This window comes from Oreochromis niloticus, linkage group LG20, assembly GCF_001858045.2.
Source record: "Oreochromis niloticus isolate F11D_XX linkage group LG20, O_niloticus_UMD_NMBU, whole genome shotgun sequence".
NCBI classification, from domain to species: Eukaryota; Metazoa; Chordata; class Actinopteri; order Cichliformes; family Cichlidae; genus Oreochromis; species Oreochromis niloticus.
The window spans coordinates 8,269,148-8,284,019 of record NC_031984.2 but is presented as its reverse complement, the minus strand read 5'-3'; the positions used below and the strand labels follow the sequence as shown (position 1 = coordinate 8,284,019).

Here is a 14,872-nt window from a genome sequence, read left to right as displayed (position 1 = left end):
ATTGTTTTGATCACAGGCAGATTGCTGCGGTGGTCTGTAGTTCGTATAGAAGATGTGGACTTGTCTGCAAACACTTGTAGCTGAGCAGTCATGAAAAAGTGCAATAGAAACCAGAAATAAAGAATCATAAACTAGCTAGCTGTAGTGAACAAAAACTGCTATTAGTACTAGTGAAAATAAGCTAACATTAGCATGCTAACAGGTTAAATAAAAATGTTGTTCAGGTTAAACATTATATCTCATCTCATCAAGTCTTTTGTTTAATTGGTTGCATGGCAACAAGCATATTGTAGAGTCAAAGCACTGTCAGCTTTAAGTAGAGTACTCTACCGTTTCATAACAAAATACCAATCCTATTAAGTAGTATCTACTAAATACTACTTTATTGTTAAATTTTTATTCAGTGAGCTCTCATATTTAACATATTTTAATTGAGGTCCTTCTTTACTGTATTCTTTTTTTACCTTGTTGAACTATTTGGCTTGCTTACTTTATTTTATTAAGCTATTGTATTTTCTTTGAGTTACTATTTATTTTTGCTTCACAAATTTTTAATTTTTTTTTAATTTTTCTATAAACTTGTAATTTAACTAAATTGGAGCTTTTTCCCCCTTTAAAATCATCAATTGTCTCAAAAATTTGCCTTTTTTTCTGTTTTATTTTGGTTGTGTCTGCTGTGACACTCAATTTTCCAACTTTTGGAGTAAATAGAGTATAACTTACCTTATTTTTTTTTTTTTAATTGTCAGTACTATTGGCTTTCTTATTGTTCCAAAGAACAAAATCGACAAGGTTAGGCATGGCAGGCATGTTTAATAATTTACAAAGCCTTATTTTCAGCACGGGTCTTGATCGTCTGGACCCCAGGAACAGTGGCCATCTGTCAGTCAGCTCTGGTCAGCCTACAGGCGTTGTGGTCTGGGCTGAGGATAGACCCACAGGGAAGGGATGGGTAGCATGTGGGGCCAGTTATTGATCTGTTAGACACTAAGCTTCATCAAACATTGATCACCAAGGGGCCTGTAGTGGTAAATAAACAAGCTGAAACCACACTGAATGAAAACATTTTGTTATTTCAGTTGGTGTGTGATGTTTCTCGTTCCTAAAGTGATGGAAATCCAGTAATGAGGATAATCAGAGACGCACTGAACCTGAAAGATTAGCTTATTATCCTCATTTTAACCAGTCTGCTGCTGGTGGTACTAATGCTCTCCTCCCTTTTCTTCTTCTCGTATGTTTCCAATGCCACCATCTCCTCCCAGACCCTCATGCAGGTGAGTAGGCCTTCATCTGTCTTCCCATGTGAATTCTGTTTTTCTACTTCAAGCACCTCTTTATTTTAGTGTGAGAGGAGGCGGCTGCAGCTTAGCCCACAGTGTTAGCAGGGAACATTAGCAAACTCCTTTGAAGTTCTCTGCAGCTGTAGTTGGACTCCTGAAGCCTTGAGGGCAAGCTGAAGTGCATCCTGAATCATTTATACGAAACAATTAGAAACACTGAAGTTAGCTTGAAAGGCCTATGTAGAACCTGTCTCTTACATGGGCCTCTGCAGAGAGATCATGGTGCTGTACTAAAATAGACACCGGTCTAACATTTTACCACAGGATGTGCTTCTCCTGTACAATATAAATCAGTCAGCTTCTCTATTTTTTTTTAACTGATTCCCTGAGTTATTTCATTTATATACCTTATAATTAATGTCTAGTTTCCCTGAAGCTTAAGTATGATTTGATGTATTGAATGGACCCAGCCGTAGGATGTTCAGCCTCTTTTGCTGTCAGCTGCTTTTAGATCAGTATTGGCCTACTTTGTCATTTGGTCTCTTTTCTTCTTCATCACACCGAGCATGTGCAATAAGCTTTGTGTAAACTTACACAGGGCGAAGGGGCAACTGGGGGGTAGAAAGGGAGTTAAAAGTACTCCAGCTGAGAACTGTCACTATTGCTGTGTGGGTACACATTGCACAGTGCAGATAGCTAAATGCCAGAGCCATTCATTTTTAACCACAGGTTTAATGGAGAAGTCCTGTCTAAGCTCTGCCTACTATCCTAGATATAGGTAACCAGCGGAGTTCTACCTGCTGCCCCTTATGCATCACCAAGTTTATTTTAATTATGAGATGTTCCACATGGCTGTTTGTGATTTAGTAGTGATGAAATATTTTCCTCTGTATGTTGGTTATGTCACTCCAGTTAAATGATATTTTCCTCGAGAGCTTGTTAAATAAAAAAAAAGAAGACAAAAAAAGAATTGTTTCATAACTTATTGGCTTATTAAAATTCTAAACAAAAAGTGAAATAATGGTCATTCTTTTTTGTCCCGTTTAACATTTTTTTTGAAGCAATAGGTGCCCCAGATCTGCCCTGTGTAAATACTTTTCTCCTTTCTCAGATTAGATGATGTCCAAACACTCAGACCTCATCAAACACATTTCCAGGCATTTGGGGAGAAGCTTTATTTCCACTGGAAAGTTTTTTTTATAGCCCAGTCGGGGATTTAGGTGGCTGCTAATCCATCAACATCTGCTATTGAGGATGTTGTTAAATCTCATTGTTTAATTTAAGCATTAACCTGAATGTTTGACCAGTGCAGTTCTTTGTTGTCTTGTTGTGGCAGTTTCCTTCATGTTGGCACAACAGATCAGTTCCAGGAGACTGTTTAGTATCAGTTTAGTATTTTAAAGGATGTTCAGGAAACTTGTAGAAAAAACCAAGCAGGTTGGTTGAGGATTAGTGGGGAGTGGCTAAGCAGATGTCTTACATGTATGAAAGCAGTCAGACTGTAGTACTAATGAGAACAGAAGGATGCTGCAGATGAGTGATGACTGTGTAATCACTACAGCCAACTGGGCTCACCATTTGGTGTATTAGGTTTGCACACCAACCTGCGTACAGCAGCAGCAGGTGGATGAAGTATCAGGACACTGTGTCTTCATCATCCAGTGTTCCCATCTGTTTTTTCTTTTTCCTGCCTGCTGTTCCACATCAGTTTACATATTTGCTCGTAATACTTTGAGGCCGTCTGCTTGTTTAATAATTCACTGATGGGTTTTTTTGGTCTGTGTGACGTTGCTTCATTAAAAATAGATGATCTTTGTTGTGGATTTGAAAGCTCGAAGAGTGCAGAGCTTATTCAGTGTTTCCTCCAGCGTGCGGCGATGTGCAGGTAAGCTGTGTCGACTTGATTTCTCGCTGGTTTATCAGTTATGTTTCAGGGATTTAAGTGGGCAGAACTGCTGTCAGTGTGGCCGGTAAATCAAGCCTTCAGTTGTAGGATTTGTTTGGGGTCTTGGGTGGCTGCCTGTTGGATTCTCAGTAGGTCCTCTTCAGCAAGGGAGGTCTGTTTAGGGAGTTGAAGCTTGCTTTTTTGGAGGGTCAAGAGCAGCTACAGGACGGCATAGCAAAGTCCACGCCTCCCTGCCAGGGATACATTGGCAGCTGTATGGTAATTAGCCATAATCTGGAAGCTCACAGGGTGGCAGGCAGGTGGCTGTAGTGGAGGACACACATGTCAGTGTTGGAATTACTCATCGGACTGCAGCAGCACAGAGCGTGAGAGCAGCTTCACGGAGACAGACATGCTTTTACTCTGAGGAATCCACTTTTCAGGAGCCTTTTTACAAGTTTTTTTGTGCATTTTAATGTTATTGGAGCATACGAAGCATTTGAGAATGAAGATCTTTTGCCGATTTGACCGTAGTTTGGTAGGTGGTTTTGCACACTATTCATCTTTATTCTTGTTTTCTATTACTTTAAAGGAAGCAGTGCTGGTAAATGCTTTGTGCTATAACATCCTGTCGCTTTCTCCCTTTATCTCTAGCTTACTTATTCTCTAACATAGCTGTCCCTTGGCACAGTCTCTGATACATTTCATGTTAAGAGCAATGGACAGTGGCAGACGTGCACAGGAAAATGCAGTCATGCAGATAAAGCTTAAATTCATGCAAACTTTGAAGTGTGGATTTGCATGGGAATTTTGCATCACCCATTTGTAGCAGGTTTGTTTTGTCATCTCATTTTGGTTTCTGGCGTGTGTTGTTGAGTGGAAGCCTAATCAAAGGTATGTTTTCATTGCTGTTTTTGTTTAATAAAGTTGCTGTAAGTCTACCTGACTATATTTCATTAAACTTGGAGAAGTGGTGGAGGATGTGGAAAGAAATAACATGATGAGTTTTTCATATTAAAGAGTTGCTGATGTGATAGTTTCCTCAGGTGCTAGCCGAGATTTGTGTTGACTGGTTGCAGCAGACTGTGACTCTGTGATATCAATGCCTGAAGCGTTCTCTGTCTGTGCATGGGCTGGGCTAAAAGGGGGGTTCTGGGGTGCCACTGTCCCTTCTGAAATTGTGTTGTCATGTAATTGTAACTATGGTTGAAAATTACATCGAAAGTAAGGATATCTAACTTCCCTTTTTCTTGTGGAAAACTGTTATCCTGTAAATATAATATAACTAAGAATGTTAGATAATACTAATGGAACGGAAAGCAACAGATTTGAGTTTTGAAAGATTTTGAAGGACTTCTCATGTGCAGTCCTTTTTGAAAGTTTTGGGAGTTGGACAAATTTTATGTCTACTGTTTGATGAAGCTTAGGCAGGAGGTACGTACAAAATGATTATAATTGACTTATTTTTAAGTTTTCAAGTGCATTTGTTTGTTTTTTTTGTTTCCTATGAGCCTCCATGAGTTGTTGGTTACTCTGCTCAAAGTCTCTGTCTCTGCTCTGGAATTCATTCATGTGTATATATTCAAAACGGGGACGTGTGTAATGCAGCAAGTTGTTCTATTATTTAAACAAGCAGCGAGAAGCTAATGGTGTGCATATCTCCTGTTATGAAACAGCAGAGTAGTTTGAAGGTTGTCTTTACATGGGTCGTGTCAGCAGAAACGCTCATGTGTTCTCTACATTTGAACAAGAAACAGCCTAAAACTCGCTCTGATGCTTAGGTCTGCTATTTTCTCCGGGCTGCATGCATGCAAAGCTGAAATTTAATACTGGATAAGTTAATATTCTGTCCTGCTGCATATGAAATTACTTTTAAGAATGTAGGTTACCAAAACACTGAAGTTTAAATGATTTCTTCCTCCAACCCTTCAGGGCCTCGACTTGGCCTTCACCCCTGCATACCTGCTTGCTTTTGTTTTCCATTGGCCAGCAGTAAAGGCAGTCATGAAAGAGGCTGAAGGCTAATTTCACATGAATCACTGTGTTTATGTAATAATCTGCATCACAGTCACATCTGTTCCCAATGTGCCACAGAGGTAGTAGGCATGCAGCTTCACACGTGACCATTTCTACATCACACGAGTTATGATGATTCAGATGGTTTATATACAGTATGTATGCTGGTATTCGAGGAATACCTCAGATGCAGCCTCTACTACAGGAAAATGTTTGGTTTTCCTCATTTGGCCATTAACAGGTTAAAACGACACCCTGCCAGCAGTAAACAGGCCTTTGGCTTCCATCTGTGACAGCCAGGATTTATTTTGCCCTTCTTCTCCTTCAGGACTTTTCCTATGACGAATCGAAGGTGGAGTTTAACGTGGATGCTCCTAATGGTGTGGTGATGGAGGGCTACCTGTTCAAGAGGGCCAGCAATGCCTTTAAGACCTGGAACAGGTAACTACAAAAATCCACACAAACATTTATGTTACGCAGATGAAACATCTCCTTTTCAAAGAGATCTGACAAAGCATTTTTACTTACATTATACAATATGTCACACAATAAAGAAAGGTTTGGTTACCAGGGTAACCCCGGTTCTCTGAAGACCGAGTGACGTTTTAAAGGAAACACTTTAAGTCATAAAGATGTCAAAGTTATAGAAAGTAGTTTTAGTACATAATAAAAGTTAGGAAAATATCACGAACACGAGTAGTTACGGACTAAACAATAAACACAACCAAACAAAATGGCATTAATAAGCAGGCTCAATAGAATACTTCATAATAGGCATGAATTACATGAAAGAAAAAGGTTAAGTAGAAATAAAGAAAATTTCTATTTACTAATAGGACTAGAATTTATTAGTAGTTCATTTTAATTAAATAATTTAGAAAATATAATGAATTGTCCTTATAAAATAAAATCTCAGATTGAATTAAAGAGGATAAAATCTTGAATTTCTAGTCAGAAAGCCTGGAAGATTTTTATCACCTTCCTTTAAGCAGAAGGAACATTATTTTAGACTAGATGCATAGTCATAGTTAATACATTTGTAAATAAATACATAGTAAATGTTTTATGTTATCCTTTATTAATGTAGGGAAATGTGTTCTCTGCATTTAACCGAATCCTCAGTGGGGACCAGTTCTAGCTCGCGCTATGCATAATGCATTAATCACGCAAACTGTGACGTCAATACATCACCAGGACCTGCTGGAGGCTTGCTTGACTCTTTCTCCTAAGCAAAGGATAGATTAGGAGAGACAGAAGCTGTTAAAGGTGAATTCATAGTGTTATTAAGATTTTATTGATATAGAGGGATGAATATGTCAGAGCAGCCAGCCAAACTTTGACGGAGCCAGACGAAGCTCAAAGGTTTGTTCTCTGGGATGAGAGCTTTTAACCATATGTCAAGGTCCTGTATCTCTTAAGGCTTAGAGAATCTCTTTATAAAACAGGAGATTTGTTTGGCTCCGTGATTTTAAGTCAGTTATTCCAAACATAATCCAAAAAACAGAGGAGGTGACCTACTTTAGAAACTTTTTATAATACTAATAATAAAGAGTAAAATACTTATGGTTTAACAAGGTTGTGATGATGTAATGCATCCCCCTAGCATTTTATGGATTTCAAATGTTTTTATTTCTCTCCCTCTGTCTAGACGGTGGTTCTCCATACAAAACAGTCAGCTGGTCTATCAGAAGAAGCTCAAGGCAAGTCCACTTCAGTCCATGTCAGCTTTCTTTAGGGATGATGTGGCTTGTGAGAGTTTAGTAGTGCTGTTTATGGTGATCTACATTGAATTACGCATGATAAGCAGGTCAGAGAGTAAAAAACATAAAATAAAAACTGCTCTGTCTGTTTTGGCCTGAATATTTAACCTCTCGGGTCTCAGTGTACCCTCAGGGGGAGCCAACAGCTGGTCAGGAAAAATGTATGATCTAGAAGGAAAACTGCTGTTTTCTGTGTTGATGATAGCAGGAATAAGAAGATGGTTTTGTGTTTGCAGGATTCTCTGACGGTGGTAGTGGAGGACCTCCGGCTATGCTCTGTTAAACCATGTGAGGACATCGAGAGGAGGTTCTGCTTTGAAGTCGTCTCCCCTTCCAAGTAAATAAGCACGATGCCATGATAATGATAAACCGGTAACCATACTGGGATCAATGGCTCAGATCACTGTGGTCTGACTATAGTGATCCCGTAACTTTTCCTCTAGAGACGCCACCAAGTGTGTCTGTGTTCCATCAGTCTCATGTTTATTTGTCTAGTAATAATCATAGACTGTAGCAAAGTGACCCATTGATTTCTGGGTTTTGCATTTTGAAGCCACAACATAGTAATTTAGCTGCCACCATGTTGTTTTTTAGAGCTAGAAGTCACCATATTTGGATTAGATTTTTCCCATCAGAAGTTGTTGCTTTGTGATAATCTTAGCCAAGATTAGCACGCATCTATGTGAGACTTTTATAGCTGAAAGAGAAAATGACTGGACAACAATCAGTCCCATCCATCCACCCAGTTTAGGGTCATCAAGGGTCTAGAGCCTACCTCAGTCATAATTACAGGAATTCAGGCTATTATCTCAAATTTTAAAGTTACATATCACAAAGTTCCACTTTACTAATTATCCCTAGTAAGCCCAACAAGGGACCATGGTTGGAAATTAGCAATAGCTGTTTTATATTTGGACTATGTTAAACTGCACTGTCCCTTTTAAATAAAGAATTATTATTACTAAGCATCTCTAAATTTAAACTGACATAAAAAAATAAAATAAATCTTGACTTGAGGACTGCAAGATTTTTTTTTCAGTGGCAGAAACAAGCTTCCAAGTATTACCGCTTTTGCTCAAATCACTGCTGTGCCTAAGTACAGCATCAGCAAGTGGCTTGCTTTACTTTATCCTTTCTTAATCTGTGCTTTAGGTAATCATAAATATATTACAACAATCCTTTTTCTGATTCATGAATATAATGTGGGCGTCCTTCAGGAGCTGTATGCTTCAGGCTGAGTCTGAGAAGTTAAGACAATCGTGGATTCAGGCTGTTCAAGCTAGCATTGCTTCAGCCTACAGAGAGAGCCCAGACACGTACTACATAGAGGTGAGTCAAAATTAATGGGAAAAAAATGCTTGTTTGAGATGTTTTTCCATGTTTTAATTCAAATATGGTACTTTTTATTCCACTATAATCTATTTATCTAACACCCACAGTTGCTCTATGATCCGTTAATCATTTTATCTTATTTGTTTAATCGGTAAAGTTCAATTCACATCGACACAACTCCACATACTCCCTCTCAAATCATAACAAATAATACTTTGTTTCACTAAAATTTAATGAAATTCAGTCCTAACTGATAGGATTTGTTTGTAGCATCTGGACAGAACAGCCTCTCCATCCACAAGCAGCATCGATTCAGCCAGTGAGCCACGGGAGCGCAGTGCCCGGGGCGAGACCATCCTGCAGCGGATCCAGTGTCTGCCGGGGAATGAGCAGTGCTGCGACTGCGGTCAGGCCGACCCTCGCTGGGCCTCAATCAACCTGGGCATCCTGCTGTGCATTGAGTGCTCCGGCATCCACAGGTAGAAAAAACACCTGCATTATTCTCAGAAAAGTTTGGACAGGGCCATGTTTACTATAGTATACCATCTCCTCTTCTTTTAACTACAGTCTGTAAACACGTGGGAACTGAGTCCTCTGGAAGAGGAACCTTGACTCATTCTTGTCTGATAGTATTCTAGCAGCTCGACAGTCCCGGGTTGTTTTTGTCATATTTTCCGTAGGTTGTCACTTTTAGCTTGGCATTGGAGTCTGCCAGTGTCACATTAAAGGGAAGCTCATCATAGTCATATTGACCTCCCAACAGAAGACGAGTGTGAAAACAGCCTTACAAGGTCAAACCGCACAATTAAGCACGATAAGCATCTTTAGGGTGGACTTAAAGAATCTGAGTGCTTCCTCTAAACCTGCCTCGTGCTGTGTGGCTGCTGCTGGCTCTGAGGACAGGAAGAGGTGCCAGCCGCCTGTTACTTTGCACTGCTAAAGTTGGGAGAGCACGTTCTGCCACACACGCTGCTGACAGATTAAAGTGCAGGACACTGCTTATTGGATCAGTCGTGCCTTGAGTGAGAGTTTTCACAGAGTGAAAAAGCCATTGAATAGCTGAATTCAGTGCTGGATATGATGTAATGCTGCTGAATGGAGGTACCATGTTTGTAGATAAACACCTCCTTTGCACTTTTGTTTCATTACATCACACTGTGGCGTCATTGAGGGTCGTTTTCAGGCATCCGATCCCTCAGGAGTTTTGTTTATTTTGCAGCCACAATTTTCACTGCTTATGTAATCTCAAATCCCGTCCCTGAATGTGTGTATGCGTGTGTGTGTGTGTGTGTGTATGCCCACCTGTTGAATATTCATGCTCCTCCTTTGGACTCGTCTTCTCACAGAGAGATCAGACGTGGCCTCTTGTGGCTCAGTGCAGTTTTTTTCTAACGTGCAACAGTTGCCTAGATACCAGACAGTGATTTGCATGACATTAGGAGCCCGGGATTCAAATCAGGTCGCCACACAACGCCATGGTGCATCTTTTCATATTAGAAGAATATAAACTGCTTTTTGTTTTCTCGAGCTGGACGCCATCTGCTGCTTTACAGTCCAAACAAAGTGAAATTCTTTCCCTTTAAGCACTAAACAGTTTGACTACAGAACTCTGGACTCAGAATATGTTTCTATTGCAGGAGTCTTGGAGTTCACTGCTCAAAGGTGCGCTCACTCACACTGGACTCCTGGGAACCAGAGTTGTTAAAGGTACCATTACCCTCAGCTAAACAGCCATGGGGCAGTTTTTAATGCATTACTAGAATAACCTGAAGATGGAAAATGGATATCACTGTCTTATAGCACTTGTTAAAACCTACTGTGACAAAAGGCTTCAGTTTGGATAAAATCACACATTAAAACACAAGTGTACCTGTTCAAACAGACAAACACCGTCGTGGATGCACACCTCCATAAACATTAAAAACATAAGATATGATAGTATGTCAGACTAAAGAGGAACCTATTTGTTTGGCTTTTTCCAAAGCAGAGTCCTTGTAACCAGCTAAAATGAACACCTTATGTAGAAAAAATGGTTTAAAAACACTGAATTAACTGAAATAAAAAAAATAATAAGACTTTTATAAAAGTAAAGGATAGTTAGCACTGATAAAATGATCTTAAATAGAGAAAAATACAGCAATTGTTTTGATCTTCAAAACCATTTATGAACATGTTTCTTGAGAGTGTGATATCTACATGACCATTACTTAAGTATTTATATCGTAACATAATATATTTTAAAGTTGGTTGTTATAAAATAACCCACTTTATATTGTATATAATGTATCAATTTAAAAAAAAAAAGCTTCTATGTCACTGACACTGTAACAATTAAAAACTAAACTGGAAACTCTACTTTGGAAACTATAATGAAAAGAAAGTTCAAATTCATTAAGAAATTACAGAAAAATATACAACTATATTAATGCTGGTCCAAAGGCAACTAGTCAAAATACACAAAAAGTATATCAAAATATATCTCTGAAACCAACACGAGCTTTGTTTGTTTAATTAGTTTAAAAACAGAAATGTTAAATCAATGGTGAGTTTTTCAGTTGTGCAGGACAAACTCTGCTTAGATAAGATGCCATCCAACCAGTGGAGACCCTGTGATTTACCTCATCAATTGTTAATTTTGTCATCGTACTTTGAGGAAAACCATTCACAGCCGGAGCGAGGCTCAGATGACCAAATAACAGTATAAATAGGAAAAGGTTTAACAGCTCCACTTAACTTGAGCTATCTCATCTATTAGCTGTTTTTTTTTTTTTTGTTTTGTTTTTTTAAAGAAGCAAATTAACATCTTGTGTTAAAATTGCTCCTGACCAGAAAAATGGTCTATTAAATATATAATCCGCCTTAAAGTCACAACAAGAAATAGTTATCATTTGGACATAGCTAAACTAGCAGTTTCCATTTTTAGTTTTTATGCTAAGCTAGCAAGCGTTTATATTTTACAAAAAGACAAGAGAATGATCTGGGTTATCTCAGCTAACCTTTAGCAAAAAGCCCAATATATTTCCTAAACTATCAAAGTATTACTTTAATTTCATAATCATTATCATATTTCCTCATAGTTGATGTGTGAACTCGGAAACAGCGTCATCAACCACATCTATGAAGGGTCCTGCCAAGAAAAGGGTCTGAAGAAACCATTACCATCCAGCTCAAGGTGAGAGCTGATGAGGTGCAGCTAATCTGATCTATAAACATGTGACCTTTGAGGAACTAACATCAAAAGTCGTGTGTGATGTGGTTCTGTTCAGGCAAGAAAAAGAGGCCTGGATTAAGGCAAAATACGTAGAGAAGAAATTCTTGAAGAAGCTGGGCTCCACTGAGATACTCATCAATGGGGAGAGGAAGTCGGAGCGGCGGTGGAGCGTGAAGAAATGCCGAAGACACAACAGCGCTACGACGGTGCCCAAAACACGGCGGAGATACCGACAGGAGCCTGGAAACACCTCCCCCTCCACCTTCTCCTCGGGTATGTCAGGTGAAATGCAGCTTAGTGATGTAGTTTTCCAGTGTTTTTCATACAAACTGAACACCATATAAAAGCTTTCTTTCTCTTTATCTCACAGCAGCTGCTAAGTTCAGACGAGAATCTCTGTTCTGTCCCGATGAGCTGGACTCCCTCTTCTCCTACTTTGATACGGGATCTGGGCCTCGAAGTAAGCAACTCCCTACTGTGATGTTCACACCTTTGTACCACACATTTTAAAGCATGGGAATACAGAGCTTGGATTGTGTGTTCACCATTGCACCATTAAAATGACACTAATCGCCCTGAAAGAGACAGCTGTGACTAATGTGTCCATGTTGTGGCGCCTCCCGGTCCGGCAGGTCTGAGCAGCGACAGCGGGTTGGGAGGCAGTACAGACGGTAGTACAGACATCCTGGTGTTTGGCTCAGTAGTGGACAGCGTCACAGAGGAGGGTGAGTCCAGGGGAGGAATAACTGTAACGAGCTGCTTTTTTTGTTTGTATTTGGCTGCTGTTGCTGAGTTTTGTTACGCTGTCCTCAGAGTGTGAGGTGTCAGAGGACTCGAGCGGAGAGGCTGAGCTGGAGGCCGAGCCAGAGACGTCAGACCTGGAGGACCTAAGGGATCTTCACCCCGGAGCCCTGCTCTATAAAGCCTCGAAAGCTCGTAACCTCCCCGTCATGGCTGCAGCGCTAGCTCATGGAGCTGATGTCAATTTAGTAAACGAGGAAGACGAAGGAAAGACGCCCCTCATACAGGCTGTGATTGGGGTGAGTGAGTCGACCGAAGAGGTCTGAAAACTTCTCACATTGGTCTTTCATTAGACAGAAAATCTGATTATGACATAATCCAATGTAAATATCTTTTCACTTCTGCTTTATTTTAGGGTTCATTGATTGCCTGTGAGTTTCTGCTCCAGAACGCTGCTGACGTCAACCAAAGAGATGCGCGAGGGAGGGGGCCCCTGCATCATGCCACGTATCTGGGACACACGGGGTGAGTCATGAGGAGTTTTACTCTCCCCGCTGCATTTCCAACCACTTCACACATGGTTTACAGTTTAGTAAAGCGAGCTTTGTTGGAGGGATGCTAAGCTTGTCCAGCACAATGAGCCTCGTGCAGGAACCTTATTTAAAAGGCATGCATGAGTGATTTAAAAGAATTGACTTTTCCTTTTATGAGAAGTTCAGGCTTGTTGTTCTCCCGGGAAAACCATTGTTTGACTGAAAGGGGCTATAAATCATATTTTCACTCCAATAGTGCCAGGGTTCTCAAAGCACGGCCCTTGGTTAGTTTTTGTGTGGGCTCTGGTTGCAACAAGGAAACAGACTAAACCTTCCTAACTTTTACAGATACATCCAGTGTGAAAGAAATGTGACCTAACTTGTGGCTAAAATATTTAAAAAAATGATTACCAATGAGGTCTAGTTATAATTGATCTTGTTTTCTTTTGTCCTTCCAGGCAGGTGTGTTTATTCCTCAAACGAGGAGCTACACAGAACGATGGTGATGAAGATGGCCAGGATCCGCTGAGTATAGCTGTGCAGCAAGCCAACGCAGATATAGTCACACTGTATGTTGTTTTACTTACGTACTATAGAGTCGATTAAGCATTTTTCAAATAATTAACATTCTGCACTTCCTCTCTTTGATTTCTCATTTTTATCTTCAGGCTGCGTCTTGCCCGGATGAACGATGAGATGCGGGAGTCAGAAGGACCCTTTGGACAGCCAGGTCAATACCCAATCAGCAGCCCCACTGAGCAGCAGTATAAGAAATGCATTCAGGAGTTTATCTGTCTCAATATAGCAGCTTCATAATAATCAGGTCAGGTTTAACTAATGTAGGGGGTGCCAATAGATGCATGAAGACACATGTTTGGGGATCTTAGGCTTCATGTTCGTCTGAAAGACTTTTTACCAGCCAATTTTCTTCTTCTCTACATCTGTCATGTTCCTCTCCGCAAACCTGGCAGCCGGCCGCTCCCTTCTCAGGTTCTAACAGGAACTCCGTGTTCCTAATCTACTTTAACGAGGTCAGATTGGACCAAAAACAGAAATAAATTGGCGAGGTGTTGGGCAGCAGACAAATCACTGCCAGGGAAACGTTAGGAATCTATTTGTTGGACCTCAAATAATGTCATCAGCAGAGTATTTGGGACCAATCTAGGACTTTGAGGGTTTCAGAGGATACAGGGAGCTCTGAACCAAAGAACTCAAAAGTATTAGGTTTCATTTCATCATGTGGTCAGGGTGTATATTTTGTGGGATTCCCTGTTCTAGACACGTCTGGTTCCTGAAGTAAAAGCCTCTTTAGTTTTTCTAGTAGACATGGTAACACTACCCAAGACACATGGAGGTGTTGTATTAGAGATGTGTGCCATGGAAAAATGATGATGTTGATCAAAGTGATGAGGATATCTGTATATTTTTCTGTCACGTGGCTCTTTGGTATATGCTAACTTTACACACTCTATTTTCTTTTAAAGATTTTCCAGGAATTTAGAAGTTGTTTGAAACAAAGCACAGCACAGCAAAACGTGTGAAATCTTAAGACTTATCAGTGAGGGTGCCGGTCATGTAAATTTTGTGATCACAGTGTGAATGTTGACCTTCCAGATAACAGACCAGTAATTATGCATGTCCTCAAAGTGAGCTAGGATGTACTACAGTAAGAATAACAACTTACATATGATGTCTCCAGTTGTCAGCGTGTACATCCCATGAATTGTACACAGAAACAAAACTTTACCAGATCATTAGGTTTGTGCTTTATTTTATGGACCTGAACTCCAAACAGCACATACTGCTATAAATCCCATAATTCCACACATGCAGATTGAAAACATGGTCGCCATCTACTTAAAGCTGAAAATCTGATCTGCTTGTCAATCCCAAGCTTGTTGTATGCACAGTCAAATTGTTATAAACTTTTAGTTTCTAATACCATTATGGTATTATTCCCAATTCAAGGTCAAGACAACAAGTCATATATAGAGTTTTTTGGTTTGAATAATGACCATAATGTACAACATTAACTGCATGCAAGTTTTACTCAGTATGACTTGAAACTATAGTTTGAGCCAATAAAGTTGTGAGGAAAGTACACAGCAATGTCT

At 39.9% G+C, this 14,872-nt stretch overlaps 1 protein-coding gene across 4 annotated transcripts in view; it reads left to right on the top strand.

The window, feature by feature from the left end:
* acap3a (ArfGAP with coiled-coil, ankyrin repeat and PH domains 3a) overlaps positions 1-14,872 on the top strand; it is a 73,037-nt gene that overhangs the window by 53,264 nt on the left and 4,901 nt on the right. The window contains exons 10-24 of one of the 4 annotated variants that reach the window (XM_019349974.2): positions 1,263-1,274; positions 5,510-5,622; positions 6,830-6,881; positions 7,178-7,278; positions 8,159-8,270; positions 8,544-8,752; positions 9,911-9,980; positions 11,351-11,445; positions 11,540-11,757; positions 11,858-11,944; positions 12,117-12,209; positions 12,298-12,524; positions 12,641-12,750; positions 13,217-13,327; positions 13,427-13,488. In XM_019349974.2, coding sequence (XP_019205519.1) covers positions 1,263-1,274; positions 5,510-5,622; positions 6,830-6,881; positions 7,178-7,278; positions 8,159-8,270; positions 8,544-8,752; positions 9,911-9,980; positions 11,351-11,445; positions 11,540-11,757; positions 11,858-11,944; positions 12,117-12,209; positions 12,298-12,524; positions 12,641-12,750; positions 13,217-13,327; positions 13,427-13,488 — 1,672 coding nt within the window. Of the gene's footprint in view, positions 1-1,262; positions 1,275-5,509; positions 5,623-6,829; positions 6,882-7,177; positions 7,279-8,158; positions 8,271-8,543; positions 8,753-9,910; positions 9,981-11,350; positions 11,446-11,539; positions 11,758-11,854; positions 11,945-12,107; positions 12,210-12,297; positions 12,525-12,640; positions 12,751-13,216; positions 13,328-13,426; positions 13,489-14,872 lie in introns of all 4 variants that reach the window. The other 3 variants (XM_013275812.3, XM_005448408.4, XM_013275806.3) reach the window with 3 other exon arrangements.